A 16444-nucleotide genomic window follows, 5' to 3' on the forward strand; every position below is an offset into this window, starting at 1 on the left:
TCAAACAAGGGGTTCTAGACATGAAGTAGAATGAGGGGAGTCTTTTAAGAAGCATCAAGGAAGAATGGGTAGAGTCATACTTGGGAGTTATCCTACAGCTCAAGGATGGGGAACATGTGGCCCTCCAGATGTTACTGGACCCCAGCTCCCATCATCCCTGACCACTGCCCATACTGGTTAGGCCTGATGGGAGTTGTAGTTGACTCCAACAACATCTGGAGGGCCACAGGCTCCCTAGGCCTGCAATATTCTCTTTGCAACCACCTTTGCAATCTGTGTCCAAAACTATGTATTCCATCACACTGGTGGTTCGCTCCAGTCAATATCCCAGTTGAAGAATACATTTGTTTTCCAACTCTTCCCAAAGAGAGGAAGAAGTGTATTTACAGCAGGCTGCTATTCCCCTTCTCATAAACATATCATTTTTATTCTCTCAGTGTGATCAGCTCTGTGACAAGGAGCAAGATCAATACAGAGCTGAGAGGAGGGGGGAAGGAAAAGAACGAAAAAAGAAATAAATTGCATTGATCTGACCCAGACTCGACTATATTATTAGGCTTGCCTTAAAACCTAAGCCTCTAGATGGAGAAAGAGCGATGATGCAAGCATGTTGTTTTAGTAGCAAAGTTTTAAATTGCTTTCCCAAAACGAAAACAGTATCTTGAAAGCATCAATAAAATTGGCCGAGATTCATGCTGCAGATTTCATTCAAAGAAAAATAAATCTGGGGATTTTCTTCCTTGATGCCTAAAGCCAATTCACAGGCTTGGCTGCAACCTCCATGCTCTCAGAGGAAGATGTCTTATACCTCGTTAGGCAACTTGTCCACCTGGATCAATAATGCCTACTCTGACTGGCAGTGGTTCTCCAGGATGTGAGGCAAGGGCCTCTCCCATTTAACCAGAGATGTCAGAGACAGAAGCTGAAGCTTCTTCAGCTGAAGCACATTCTCCACCTCTGAGCTGGGTGTCACATTTGACTTCATGCACAACAAACTTGGAGTAAGCAGACTTTGGAGCACATAGTACAGTGGTTTTCACTGCCTTATGGAAACCAAAATTGCATGGGCAATCTTTAGGCTGGCTGAATGTTCTTCGTATCTTCAGAGAAGCTTGAGATCCACCAGCTGGAGGCAGGTGCAAAATAACAGGTGAGGTGGAGCTGAATGCAAAATGGTGAATTTGGGGATGGGCGAATAGATCCAATGACCTCCTGTACCTCATTATTCATACACAGGGGGGAACTGCATATGCAAGTCCAACTCTACACTTGAGTTAGGAATACCTAACTTAATGTGTTTCATTTTTAAAAAAACCAACAATAACCCTTTTTGTTCTTGCTATCACTGAACCACTAGATAACAGAAATCTTTGCCAAGCTACTACAAATTATCCCACAGCTCATGGGATATTTGCAAGGACATTCTTTTAATCTGCCAACCTGATTTGATTACCGAGTTGTTTCGACGGGAGTGTTTTATTGTGTGTTTTAATTGACAAAGGATGGGTCTCTGGACTTCCAAAAATTACTATTATATGGCAAGATGTTTTCATTAAACGTACGGTTTGGTACTGGCGAAGGTATGCTATGGTATTGCTCTGAGCACAACTTCTGTTAGGCTCCACTAATATTGCTTCCCCACCTCTCTAAGGCATTGCAGAGAGAGCAGATAATTAAGAATCCAGTGCCTAGTCAAATTTTAATTATTGGGAATAAATAGAGGAACTTTCCCTAGGTATTTTATTTTCTTAGAGTTCCTCATATGCACATGGGGCGGGGGGGGGGAGAGATCAAAATAGAACAGTGTCTCCCCAGACCCTAATAAGAGTGCTTCCTCCCCCCTGGGAACCAGCCAGCCTGGAAAGGAGCTTTGTAGTGCTGACTGAAACCTGGGGGTAGGAGGGAGACTTCAGCAAGAAGCAATTGGGATGGAAAGAACATATATTCTCTCTCTCTCTCTCTCTCTCTCTCTCTCTCTCTCTCTCGTCTCTCACTATGCTACATAACACTCAAGCTGGCTGCCAGCTAGGGCAGTCCTGTGGCTTTTACTTGTGGGAGCCCTCCATTTGAAGGGCTGTCTGGTGTGAGCCCAGTTTAAAGAGAAATAAACCTTTAAAAAGGGAGAGCAGGTAAGGGCGTCAGAACTGCCTGTCATCAACAGCGAGCCCCTGGACAGCAGATGGAGCAGACCCTCAAGTCACCTGGTCACACTCTCCCCTGCCAAGGTGAGAGGCATGGCATCCTATGTCTGTTGCACCAATCCTTTACACAAGGGCACCTGTACATAGAAATTCAAAGTGTTGGTGCTGACCTTTAAAGCCCTAAACGGCCGCGGTCCAGTATACCTGAAGGAGCATCTCCACCCCCATCATTCTGCCTGGACACTGAGGTCCAGTGCTGAGGGCCTTCTGGAAGTTCCCTTGCTATGAAAAGCCAAGTTACAGGGAACCAGGCAGAGGGCCTTCTCGGTAGTGGCACCCGCCCTGTGGAACGCCCTCCCACCAGATGTCAAAGAGAACAACAACTACCAGACTTTTAGAAGACATCTGAAGGCAGCCCTGTTTAAGAAAGCTTTTAATGTTTAATAGGTTATTGTATTTTAGTGTTTTGTTGGAAGCCGCCCAGATTGCAGGTTTTACTAGATGACAATCGTGGTCCCTTCCAACTCTACATTTCTAGGACTCTATTCTGAGCAATTTCCACGCACCCTGCATTAACACCCAAGAAAAATGTGAACAGGATCTATCTCGACTCATAGTGAAGGTAGTTGAAGATAGCATGTACCAGATGCCCATGCGACTCCTAAGAAGGAAAGCGCCAGCCTCATGCATATTAGGCTGACATTCAAGCCATTGTTCTGAAGACTTGTGCGCTCTTTCCCTGAAGAGAGATGTGACAGTGATGAGCAGCTCTCCTGCAAACATCAATAGGCCCCGAGGAACTGTGGTGAAATGTCAAAGGACAACTAAGGGACCAATTGCTTCGGTGATGCTTATTTCGCAGAGTGAGGCCTCTTTGGGGGCCTCGTTTGCTGTGTCCCACGGCAGCCGACACCGGCGGATGGGCTGGGAGCACGACGCCCGCCTGGATCGAAGTGGCACGCCAGTCTGTAAGGCCCAGCCGCAATTAGGCATGCGCTCTGCCAATATGCTCTCATATGGTCTCCATACGCCAGTGATCTTTAGCAGACAGGGAGCCATATGGCGCGGCGAGTTTCGACTGCCGCACAGGTTGCCGTTGACAACAATGGTAATTAAGGATCGCAATATAAAGAAGGTGGTGTTTTAACCGCCGAGTGTCGGCGAACACTGGGAAAACCCTACCGCCTTCCCCTTCTCATTCCTCGTGTCTTTTCAAACCGTCTTCCGCCAGGATTTTTCTACTCCTGTCACCGCTTTCTCTCCATCTGTGGGCCAAACTAGACGTGTTTGACTCCAGGGCGCGTGGCTTTTGTTTAATAAATAGCAGGCAGGCATGTGGGGGAATCCAGGTCCAGACTGAAGGGGGTGGGGCGTTTCTTATTTATTTCATTTAATTATTTATTTGGCGAGCTTGCACTCTTAAGCAGAAAAAAAAGGCTAGCAGGAGAAACTTGCATGCAATCGGTTGAAACACAACAGTCCCTGCCCATAGCCTTACGATCGAAAAAACAAACAAACCACATGGCACACAAGGTGAAAGGGATGGGGAGGGAAGAGGAATCAAATCCAGGCACTGTGTTACCCCTGTGATCCTTCCTCAGCCCCAGAATCATAGAATTATAATGTTGGAAGAGACCCAAGGGTGTCGGAATCGCAACTAAAGCACCCATGACAAATGGCCACCCAACCATCTGCTTAAAAACCTCCAAGGAAGGGAGTCCACAACCTCCCTAGGGTGTCTGTTCCAATGTCAAACAACTCTTACTGTCAGAAAGCTTTTCCTGGTGTTGTCAGAATCTCCTTTCCTGTAACTTGATGTCATTGGCACAGGTCCTGCCCTCCAGAGCAGAATTCCCTAGCTCCTCTTTGCCTAGAGATGGAAGGTGACATTGGCATCTACATATGTAAATAGCAACCCCAGTCCAGGGGGTGGGGACCAAATGGATCACTAGCCAGGGGTGGCTAAACTGTGGCTCTACCAATGTTGAGGGACTACATCTCTGACTAGTGCCCCTCCTGGCCGGGGCTGATGGGAGTTGAAGTCCAGCAACACCCCAAAAGACACAGGTAAGCCACCCTAGAATCAAATGCATGAATGGCCATGGATTCAGAAAACGCAGAGGCATAAGGAAGGCAGACTGGTAGGTCTATTATTATTTCAGTTGTGATATTCATGGTAGCTGGCTCTCAGGATGTGCTGTGAATTTTCCTTCTTGGGATGCCTGCCTCTTATTAATTGATCGCATTCATATTCCATCTTTTTCTCCAAATAGCTCAAAGGGGCACATATGGTTCTCCCCCTCATTTAATCCCCGCAAGAACCCTGTGAGGGAGGATAGGCTGAAGGGCAGTGACCAGCCCAAGATGTCTGTAATGGGTATGAGTTACTCGTGCGTAAACTGCCGCCTCTCTAGGCTTAATTGCCTTGGTTAAACCATTCGGACTGCACAGCCCATCTCCGTGTGGCTGTCTCAGTCACTGGCAGAATCTGTCTGTGGGCGTTTCTTAAACCTTTTCCAGCATAAAAGCTGTCTGACTCCCAGTCGCCTCCTTCTCTCACTGTGCGGGAGTCTTCTGCGCAGGGAGGGCGTGGGTAGTGGAGGGCCTGTGCTCTCCTCACTGATCTCCAGAGAAGAATCCCGGAGCTCTCCCTCCGCTTCCCCCATTTGCCCCCCTTTATCCCTGGTGTTGCGCTGATTTCCTTCCTCCTCTACCGAGCTGCTTCTCCCCCTGGTGCTGGGTCCTTCGCCCGCAGAATCTGGGAGCCTCCCCTTCGCCTCTTGCTCTGATGTCAGTTCCCTGACAATATCCCTGTGAACTTCATGACTGAGTGGGTATTTGAACCCTGGTCCAACACTTAAACCACTGCACCTCACTGGCTCCTCTCTCCATTCCATGTCTGGCACCAATAAACTGCAAAAAGGCATAGTGCCCAAGTTTCAAACGCGTTCACTTTGATTTTTAAAAGTTACTTACTGGTTAACACCGTGATTGATCTCGCTGGCTTGGAAACCATGTTTGCGCTCACCACAACCAGAGTCACTATGTAATAAAGGCCATGGTACGAGGCATTGAAAACCACAGGAGCAGGTAAAGTGCTGTTGAATTCGTCAAACTGGAAAAAATAGTTCTTAGATTCGCCGGTGATTTTGACAACGTACACCGAGGACAAGCTCACCACGTCCGCTGCTTCGAGGGAAACGGCGATGCAGTTGTCGTCTCGCACTGCCACGTGGAAAGGCGCCGCATTCTGCAAGTGAATAAGCAAAAGAAACGCATTGGCAAACGCCGTTCAGCAGGTGCTGCAGTTTGTCTGCCGCCAGCTGAGAAGAGGCGGGGATCGTGCTTAGGAAGGTTTTAATAATGGTCAGATCAAGAAAGAGAGGATCAGGATGGGAGAGGAAACACCCCCTCCCAATTTTGGCATTTTTTCCTTCGGGGTGAAAATTATGTTCTTTTAAAAAAAAATTAAAAAAAATTATTTCAACCAAAATAATTTTACAAACATCAAATTCAAAATCCATATACATTTTCTAACACAAGCTTATTACACAGATTACCTAAATTAAAATATATCTAATTGTTCTAGGCTTCCCTTCGCTATATGTAAATACAACGCAATTAACAAATTATATTATAAACGATATTATAGGTTCCCATATACCCCCACTCCCCTTCACCCATGTGTGATCTCAACATTTTACTTCTTCCATCTTGTTGTGTTGTTAATAATTATTCAATTGATTCTATTATTATTTCTTGCTTACCCCTGCACGTTTTACACATTCTCTATTAATATTTCAATTCCAGAACCACATTTTTTCATGTATTCCTTCACTCCAACCCACTCTCTAATTATTCTCTGATTTGAGTGGCCTCTAATAATTGCTGTCAATTTTGCCATTTCTTCAAACTGGCAGAGTTTGTCTTGCCATTCTAAGCACTGCTTCTAGGGATGTGGGGGTCTCTGGACCAGCGGCAGAGCATATGCAAAGCGGCGCAGCTCCCCTCTTCTCCCGACAGCTCGGGGTAGGCTTGGAGGTCGTGGGCGGCGACACACCAAATGTCTGTTACGATATTCTGTTCTACCTTAACAGATGTGTGGAGTTGTTGTATGTCACATGTCTGTTTACCTTCCAGCACAGCTTGCTGGGAACTTCCGTTGTGTGTATAGCTTTTGCTTATGCTGCTTGCTTGGACACGAAGGGGAGAAGACATGTTCTTCCCTTTGTCCTGATGCTGAATGAAATACCTGTAAATACACTTTACACAGCCTCTATCTGCCCTTCTGTTGCGATGAGTTTTTCTCTCTCTGCTGGCTTGCGTGCTCAGCTTCTGAATGTTTCTGAAGCTCAAGTCGCAGTTACATGTTGATCCAAGGACCAGAGATTGCCTGGCTGCCGGCCGGTGGGCTGGAGCCAGCTGGGGGCCTGCCAATTGCCCCTGTTTCCTTGGACACATCCCAACAATGTCACCCCCCTCAGCAAAGACACCTGGGGCAGTCTACCCCCACCACACCCCCTTCCTCCACCCCTGCTCTGGACACTGATTGTTTTTGTGGTGCTTCCGATAACATGGCAACATGATTATTCTGCATGCCAGCACTGCTAGCCCCCAGAGCAAAGCAGCAGTGGCCCTGAAATTGGCCATGAGTGGCATTCAATGCAGACAGAACCCCACAAACAACTGGCCCCTTGCCCTGAATCATCATCCTCCTGCTTCCTCGCCTCCTCCGGCCACATATTCCCCCCCTCCATCTCTGACATCACACCCTATATGTGGCATGATGCCGACAGAAGGGACTTCAGCTTCAGGACCCTGGTATACAACAATTATTTCTGTATCTATAGAAATTAAAGCTACAAGTGTGTTACGGGCGAACCCAAATGGCAATATCAGTCTTCCTTCCCAGACACTAATATATAAAATATTGCCATAAGTTTCCTCTACCACCATGGATTTTCCTCCCAGTTTTTAAAGTTTGATTCCAGCACAGGGGCATTGTTTCCACTGTGTGACTTCTTTTACAAATAGTGTGGCTCTGAGGGTTATTATTATTATTATTATTTAAAAAGTGATTTTTCACCCATGTCTCCTTCATAAAGCTATAATTACACTGGAATTTGGGAGAAGTGGAGTGAATCCACAGAAAAATGAAGGAACAGAAGCAGGGGTAATCCACTCATTTTTAGATACAAGGAAGCCCAAATCTTTCCTGCTCACCCAATTTATTTTCTATGAAGCGTCAATCCTTTTCATATTAGACAACTCTGTCACTCAAGTGTACAGAAGAAAATGGAACAGTTTAACCTTTTCTCTCTCTCTCTCTCCATCTGTCACATAGAAAATCAATTCTTTGGCTGATTTGGAAGGAAAATAAAAACCCTCTTCCTTTCATTAATTGCAAACTATCTGTCAGAAAGGAAACCGCCAGGTCTGCAGGAATTCCAAAATGCAGCGGCTGTAATTATAATGAAAAAGGGACCACATTTAAAGTTCCAGCATCACTCCCAGCCCTTCCCCCCATTTAATTGGCATGGCAATGCTTAGATCTCTACCTCTTGGCTGCTCAAAAAGTCAGCACCAGGTGATATTTTCAGCTCCTCTGAATCACTTTGCCCTTTGATGGTTCATAGGAGAGCAACTTCAAACGCCTCAGCTCTGCAGCTCCTACAGCAGAAATGGCTTTCCTTTCGCAACATAGCGAGTGTGGATGTTAGCCAGCCAGTTAGGTGTCCCTCCACAAGGAGTTCTGAAAATCTTTCAGCAGTGTGACTAATCCTCTATCACCCCTCCCCCCGAAATAAGTCAACAAATATCACAAAGGTTTGTCTATAATGCACCAAATATTAGTCATTCACTGCCTCACCACAAATAAAAGCTTCCCCTACCTGATTGGTTTCTTGGAGATCATTCTTACCAATCAGAAACCAGGTGCTCAGAAACCAGGTGCAATCTCTATCTGTTACCCATTCATGAAAAATTTCTCATCAAACACAACTTCTCTTTTACCCTCTCTTGTATTCAAAGCAACAAAAGGCTGTTATGGGCAGCAATGCAAATAGTCCACTAGGCCTCTGCCACTCACTAGCAATCCTTGATTTATTGTTATGACTTTGTGGGGTGCAAGTCACACCCTAAATTCCTGGGTCCAATAAAAGTTGGAATTAATCAATGTTTGAAGAGTTAAACTGTGCCATACACTGGACCCCTGGATTAAGCCCATGTTAACAAGCCAAGCCAGCCTGGCGGTTGCTAGCTGAGTGGGGAACAAAGGCTTCTAGCATCCCATCAAATGATGAGCCATCGGGATGTTCAATGGCAGACAGCAAAGGGGGGTGGAGCCCCTCCTCCAGCTGTGTGTTAGTGGGCAGAGACAAATAAGGGTTTAGGATTTCAGTTTGGAAAGTGCTTTTTTCTGGGGGTACGCAGGGGTACGTGTACCCCTAAACATTTTGTGAATCCAGCAGGAGAAGAAACTTTTTTTTAATAAAAAAATACAGTGGTACCTCCGGTTACAGATGCTTCAGGTTACAGACACTTCAGGTTACAGACTCTGCTAACCCAGAAATAGTACCTTGGGTTAAGAACTTTGCTTCAGGATGAGAACAGAAATCGTGCGGCAGCAGCAGGAGGCCCCATTAGCTAAAGTGGTACCTCAGGTTAAGAACAGTTTCGGGTTAAGAACAGACCTCCAGAATGAATTAAGTTCTTAACCCGAGGTACCACTGTACTCTAGCACAGTGAATTGCCAGTTCCATTACTACCCCCAATGGCGGCCTCATTTCCTTTCCCGAGTCTCAGATGGAAGTGAGCGTTTAATGTGTGAGGTAATACATGTTCTTTGTACTTTTGTCCATTTACTGTATTCCCCACCCCCAATTTGAACTATAAAAAAGTGATTTTCTTGAGTCAAAATGAGAGTACCCTTAAACATTTTTAGGGGGGGGGAGCACTGATTTTGGATGATGTATGCTAGAGGGGAATAGTTTCACTTGGTTCACATACAAGGAAGAGGAAGTGGGGCAAACAACACCACATGGGCTGACTGTGACAAAGAGACAAAGAGCATGGCTGATTTCTCTGTTCTGAGACCCAAGCCTTCTGTGCCTATGGGAGAAGCAAGAGACCCTCTTGGAATATGAATGCTCTGAGCAGTCCCCATCATATTCTCAGGTTGCACATATGTGTAAACAAACCACATATCATAAAGAAACCACCAACTGTGTAGAGCCTCATTTCCAAAGGAAAACCCAGGCTAAAGTGCGTCTGACATCATTGTCATGTCACGCCGCTTGTGGAGATTGGGGTGGTGTGCAACATTATTTTCTGCTTCATGTACCAATAGGGGGTACAGCCAGAAGCAGTAATGGTTGTGAATACCAGTTGCTGGAAGCTACAGGAGGGGGGAGTGTTATTGAGCTTGGGTCCTGCTTGCAGCTTCCCATGGACATCTGGGCAGCTACTATGAAAGCAGGATGCTGGACTAGATGAAACATTAACCTGACCCAGCAGGGCTTTTCTTGTGGTTTAGGGGGGTTCAGATTCCCCCACCCACTGACAATGAAAGAACATATGAAAGTAAAGAGGAGGCACACAGATTTTATGGCACATTCTAGGTTTCCCCACTTATTTCCATGAAACTGAAGGTGTAAACCAGCTTTCCCCAGCCAAGTGCATCCTCTCTGATGCTCCCCAGACTAACTTTCAGCCCATCCCCAGTCAGCATAGGTAAGAGTACGGGACGATGGGACTTGTAGTCCAAAACACCTTCTGGCCTTAACTCTATTTGGAGGCTGGGCCTCAAATCTTTGTGAGATGTGTTTCTGCAGGGAGAGAAAGCAAACAGGTAGTAGTAGTACATTGAGGGTCTTTGTCTGCTCCCAGCTTTTCGGAGGGCTTTGGTATGACTTGGGCTTGTCATGCTTGTAATAATAAACCGTGAAGGAGGCTAGATGCAATCATTTGGTTTAGGAGGCAGGTCTTGCCAAATTTCCCTGGAGGTGTGAAACAGCCTCTCCAGCTGTGACACTAGCAAATTAAATCCTGAAGGTAGCTGACCAGAAGTAATGAAATGTGTATTTGCCATACTGATGCTGTCAGTCCCGACTCACAGTGACTTCCCACTGCAATAAGTGGTGGCGAATTTGTCACTTCCAGTGGTGCTTCAGAGGTCACATCCCTGCACAACCTTCCTCTGCAAACGTCGAGAACCTTGGGGGCAAACTGTCACCAGCCATGCCTGCTCTTCCATTCACTGGTCCTATCTACACATTTGTCCTGGCTCCCACCCAAAACACGCAGGCAGAGACTCTTGTAAGTAAGAAAGAGATCTTATTCAGGCAAGTAATGGAATAGGCTCAGCAACAGGTACAGAGTTCAGGAGTCATGATTCCAGCACAGGAATGGGTAGGGCAAGAAGTTCAGAACTGAACAGAAGTAATAAAGATGTCCCAACAAATTCCCCCTACCCCACCCACCAATCTTTTAAAGCATGTGCTCTTTCAGGAAACCCAGACCAAACATTGTGGCCTAAATTTACAATTAATTCAATACAATAACTATGCTAGAGTAACTTGGAACACTGACTTATACCAGGTCAGACTCTTCAGCTGCATTCAGACAGAACTTTATTCTATCTCCCCAACATTTCCTTACTTGATCATTTTCGCATACTACGTGATCTTTAAAGGGACGCGGGTGGCTCTGTGGGTTAAACCACAGAGCCTAGGACTTGCCAATCAGAAGGTCGGCAGTTCGAATCCCTGCAACAGGGTGAGCTCCTGTTGCTCGGTCCCTGCTCCTGCCAACCTAGCACTTCGAAAGCATGTCAAAGTGCAAGTAGATAAATAGGTACCACTCTGGCGGGAAGGTAAACGACGTTTCCGTCCGCTGCTCTGGTTCGCCAGAAGCGGCTTCGTCATGCTGGCCACATGACCCGGAAGCTGTACGCTGGCTCCCTCGGCCACTAAAGTGAGATGAGCGCCGCAACCCCAGAGTCGGCCACGACTGGACCTAATGGTCAGGGGTCCCTTTACATTTACCTTTTAAAAGCCACTTCTGAAAAGTGAACAAAATGCAGTGGAAGTTTAGCTCTCATTTCCATGTTAATTGCTTCCAGAAAAAAAATCCATTTGTATCCCCATTAACCCAGAAAATCATGGGACAGAATTTGGGGCAGTATTCCAGCATATAGTACATCCGTCATACAGCTGCTTCCTGCCATATTCATTGGTGGGGGAACAGAATTGTACATGTGCATAAAGAGGGGCAACATGTCCGATAATATCCATGGTTGTGTCACACCACAGCCATTGGTGCAAATAAAATTTAGCATGATACTATACTGATCAAAAACCTACAGTTCCTTAATGCAACAGGTAGTGCAGTATACAGTACAAGGAACACAGAAATCAATGTTATTAGTATAACCAGGAAATCTAAACTAATAAACCCAATTCCTGAATGTAACTTTTATCTAGTTAGCCCAGTAATGTCCACTTGATTCTGACCAGGATTAGCCCTCCAGGATACCAGGCAGAGAGGTCTTTTCCAATATCTTCTGCTTGACCTTTTTAACTGAAGATGTTATGGGTTTAATCAGGACCTCCTGTATAACCAAAATGCACGCTCCTCCACTGAGTGATGGTTCTTTCCCTAGTATCTTGGCTAAGTGAATGTACTATAATCTCATTCCCAGTTCCAAATCTCACCTCCACTCACTTAAAAGCACAGGGGCTATTGTGGCACACATGCACCAACCCCTCCACCTGCGTTAGTAGAGTAATAATGCTATCCTACGATACGGGGCTGTTTTTTATGATTACAAAGGTAACATTTGCAGACTGCTTTGGATGCTTGAAATGCATGTTCTACAGATGTGAAGCATTCATTCAAGCAATTAAGACAAATCTATAAATCTGTACAGTCTCCTCAGCAAGGAATCTGTTCTGACATGAGACTAATCCATATGCACAAACTACCAGCTCCGTATGCATCCACCTACTCAGCTACTTAGGAAGCAATGACAATTAAACTTTAGCTGTTCCCTAGTGAATAAGCACATGTAAATACACAAATGAGTGCAAGATGAATTATACGATGCAATTAAAAAGCTCCTTCCCACACAGGCCTTATTCAAAACCCAGGACGATATAAACAGGGAAGATAGATGACTTCATCTAATGGATCTCTTTACCAATGCCAGATTATTCCCAATAGTACAATTCTTGAGTGCAATTCTAGTCTAAATTGCGCACACATACACCCCTCTGACAGGTAGGTAGGTAGGTAGGTAGATGATTAGATTTTCTATGTTAGGAATGAACAGTAGTTGTTCAATATATGAGGTTTTAATCAATACCCAAACAAGTTTTTAGAGACTTCATTGATGAAAAACAATGATTGTGTTACAGTGGATGCTTGGGTTGCGAAGATGATCTGTGTGGGATGCATGTTCGCAACCCGCAGCATTCGCAACCCACAGCGGTGTGTCTGTGTATGCGCGGGTTGAGATTCTACGCATGCACGACCGCTGAAACCTGGAAGTAACCCACCCCGGTACTTCCGGGTTTCAGCGGTCTGTAACTCAAAAAAAACGCAACCTGAAGTGTCTGTAACCCAAGGTATGACTGTACTGGGATTTTTTCCCTGCAACCACTCATGTTGTGAGCTGTCTTTCATTCCCCCAACAGGCCACAATGGCCTGGCTTGGGTATTTCAGCACCATGGACAGGGGATAAGCACTAGACTTTGGAACTGGCTAATGAGAGCCGTCTTTATATAAGGGTGAAAGGAATGCTACATTACATGAGCACAGGAAACCGATAGTTGCAGTTACAACACAATTGTTTGCCAGATGGGGAATGTGGATATTCCACACAGAGTCAGGGAAGCATAAATCTAAAACTTTGAATGCAATTATTGCATCATCCCCTGAGTTCCCTGCCAGTGCTTAATTGGTCCCTGCAGTATGAATCTCAATAGCTGACTCCCCTCATCCCACCTGCTGTTCTCTTTTGTGAGGAGAACAATTCCTCACCCAAACACTAATGATGCTGGAAGAACTGCATGTAGTCCTTGTTCTGCATTTGCTCCTTGTTCTGCATTTGGGGGAAGGGGTGCAGCTCAGAGGGTTGCATACAGAAAGCCCAAGCTTCAACGCTTGGCATCTCCAGATAGGGCAGAGGAGCGACCCCCCATCTGCAATCCTGGAGACCCGCTGCCACTCAGTGTAGATCAGGCTTCCTCAACCTTGGCCCTCCAGATGTTTTTGGCCTATAACTCCCATGACCAGGACCAGTGGTCAGGGTTGATGGGAACTCAAAACATCTGGAGGGCTGAGGTTGAGGAAGCCTGGTGTAGATGATACTGAGCTAAATGGATCAATAATCTGGCTCGGTATCAGGTAGCTTCCCAAGTCCCTCCAACATACACTTTTTATGTTCATATGGGTGTAACATCAGGCCAATGATAGATAATCAATGACTGATTGACTAGATCTGTCCCCTGGCCTGAACCAATTTTCTTTGGCTCTTGGAGATTCTACCAAATCTTAACCAAGAGGAATATGGGCATTTGCTCACATTTTCCTAGAAGAATACTGAATTCAAACACTGTGAGAGGGAGAGGTGTTCCATCCATCACCCCATTTATTATTGAATGCTTGTGCTCCATAACAGGAGGCAGAACTTGCTGCAGTGGGCATTGCATGTGTCAATATCAGGAGGAGAGGGGCAGAAGGGGAAGACTGCATGCCCACCTCCACCCTCCTTTTCCTGCTTCAGTTCCCTCCCTGAGTTTCCATGTTTACAAACTGTTTGGGTTTTTCTCCTCTCCCTTTTCTTTTGATTTATAATTTTGCATATTTCTGCATGCCTTGGGAGTCCTCCAAGAATATCTTATGTTTAGGTGGCCCCATCCAAAAGACACTTAACACCCAAGTTCACAACTGAGTTTATGCATTACGTTCTCTCTCACTCTTTAATGTCCCATTTTAAAAACAAAAAGTAGTAAGAATGAAGGGAGATGGGCAGCTGGAACCTTAAGAAAGATTAAAAATGGATCAATACAGCAGGAAAAGCGAGAGATCTGGGCTGAGCTGCGGGGAAATGAACAAGCACGCAACTTCAGTGCAATTTAATGGTTCACAAAGCAGGAGCCGGAGCAGCTTGGCTTTGAAATTTGGAAAGGCCCTAGTGGCTCAGCGCTTGCCCTTTGCTTTTTCGGTGTGACCAGCGACCAGAAAGAGACAAGTCAGTTCATGCCCTCTTTTGGTGGCCGCTTGACTTCCTGCTCGCACAACAGGGGAGCATCTATGGATGTGATATCCCCACTTTGACCGCGTGCTTTGCCTGTGAAAGTCAAAAATTCAAGCTAAAGGCTTAGATACATGTAGATACCTGTAGAAGGCAAGTTGCCCTCCAGATGCTGCTGAACTACAATGCTCATCATTCTGGACCATTGACCATGCTGGCGGAGGCTGGTGGGAGTTGAAGTCCAATGACTTCTGAAGGGAACTATGTTGGTAACCCCTGCCTGCTGTAAGAGACATACATTGCTCCTGAAGACGGTGCAGTGGACAGAAAGCTCTGCTTCTACAGTCAGAAGTCTTCACTCCCTGGCCCCCAACTAGGTGAAAACAAACAAATGGATGCCATTGTGGTTGGAGTGTTGGACGTGGACCCAGGAGATCAGGGTTCAAATCCCCACTCGGCCATGAGGCTCACTGGGTGATGTTGGGCCAGTCACTGCCTCTCAGCCTCACCCACCTCACCGGGTTGTTGTGGGGATTAAACAGGGAGGGGGAGAACCATGTACACCACCTTGATCTCCTTGGAGAAAAAAGTGGAATATAAATGCAATCTGTCCGTCAATAAAGATCACCTGTATGCAGGATTACTCCAACCTGTTATCCACCCAGAACATAGTCCATCCATCATGGTTCTATGATGTATAGTGGCCTGCCCTAGCCTCCATAACACTCCACCTTCTGTTTGCTGCTTGTCTGGCTCTGAAAAAAAATGGGTGGGGATCAAGAACCTAGCTAGTCAAAATACATGGGGTGGGCCACAATATGTGCATGGTTGCCTCAATACACAGCATCACACCTAATCCAACAGCGCATTCTTAGGCACATCTTCTCAATTCTCCAAGTAGGAATCGTCAGCTGTTCAAGTGAATGCACTGAGTGCATTCCTCATCTCACGGTCTATTTCTAATTTACTATATTTTGCATAATGTGCATTGACAAGCCAATCAATTACGTTGAAGCAGATGATATGTGATAAGTGCTAAGGGTGTAAGCTCTCAGCCAGTAGGTTGGGGATCCAGGGACTTTGGGGACATGAATGACGTGAACAATAAGCAGCCGCTATTGCGAGATGAGATTGTGATTTTAGGAAAGGTGAAGGCGCTGGACTTTGTAGCGACTTGGGAGGTGTCTGTGATACACAGGAAGGACTTTCAACCCACTATAAATATATCAGCTGTTTTTCTCAGGCTCTGGGACATGCCTCTCCCTGCAACTACAGTTTGCATTGCCAATAAATGTACCGTTTGCTGCAATGGGACACACTGTGTCAATGCAAAAATTGACCTGGATGAGACCTATAGCAAGGGCAAAGGGATAGCACTAGTCTAGCCTCATACTAGGGTCCTAATTTGGATAGGTCACCTGTGCTATTTGTTAAAAACAAAACCCTGAATTTAAGAGCAGAGTAATGCAACTAGCATCCTGTGTGGTTTGGTCCTCCAATAGAGGGATTTCTCACAACTCTGCTTGAATCTTTAACTGGAGATGCTAGATGCCCAAACCAGCATCCCCTGTGGGCAAATGATGCAAATCACCACAAAGTTCCTGCCCTGAAGTCCAGAAGTCCTCATGCTACTTGACAGAGAACTATGGCAAGGGCTAATGCTGCACACCCATCTTCTGCTCATGAAGAAGACTCCCAGTAGACTCAGTCCCAGGCTGGGTACCAAATTATAAAAAGAGGAGGCTTTCAGTTCAGGTTCCAGAGTACCTGATGCCCTTGCCCCATGCAACATCCACAATTGCATGCCAGGGAGACTAGAGGTCATTACCTAGCATCCATAAACAAGTCACAGCTTTCGCAGATAATTAATGAAAATACGACATTCAAGAAAAGAATGAAGTCTGTATAGGAACAGACTTTTAAAAGTGCTAATTTCTGTAAGCATTACATGCCCATTGGCAAGGACATAATTAACAGAACCAGGACAGAGAAAATACTTTATAATACTGAACTACCAATCCCAACCACTTCCCCGCTAAGTTAATT

At 45.7% G+C, this 16444-nt stretch overlaps 1 protein-coding gene across 3 annotated transcripts in view; it reads right to left on the reverse strand.

Moving 5' to 3' along the window:
- PTPRO (protein tyrosine phosphatase receptor type O) overlaps positions 1 to 16444 on the reverse strand; it is a 126560-nt gene that overhangs the window by 59359 nt on the left and 50757 nt on the right. For all 3 annotated transcript variants that reach the window (XM_083461037.1, XM_083461039.1, XM_083461038.1), the window contains exon 2: positions 5118 to 5391. In XM_083461037.1, the coding sequence (XP_083317163.1) occupies positions 5118 to 5391 (274 nt within the window). The remainder of the gene's footprint in view (positions 1 to 5117; positions 5392 to 16444) is intronic.

Source organism: Podarcis liolepis, assembly GCF_965112155.1.
Source record: "Podarcis liolepis genome assembly, chromosome: 10".
NCBI classification, from domain to species: domain Eukaryota; kingdom Metazoa; phylum Chordata; class Lepidosauria; order Squamata; family Lacertidae; genus Podarcis; species Podarcis liolepis.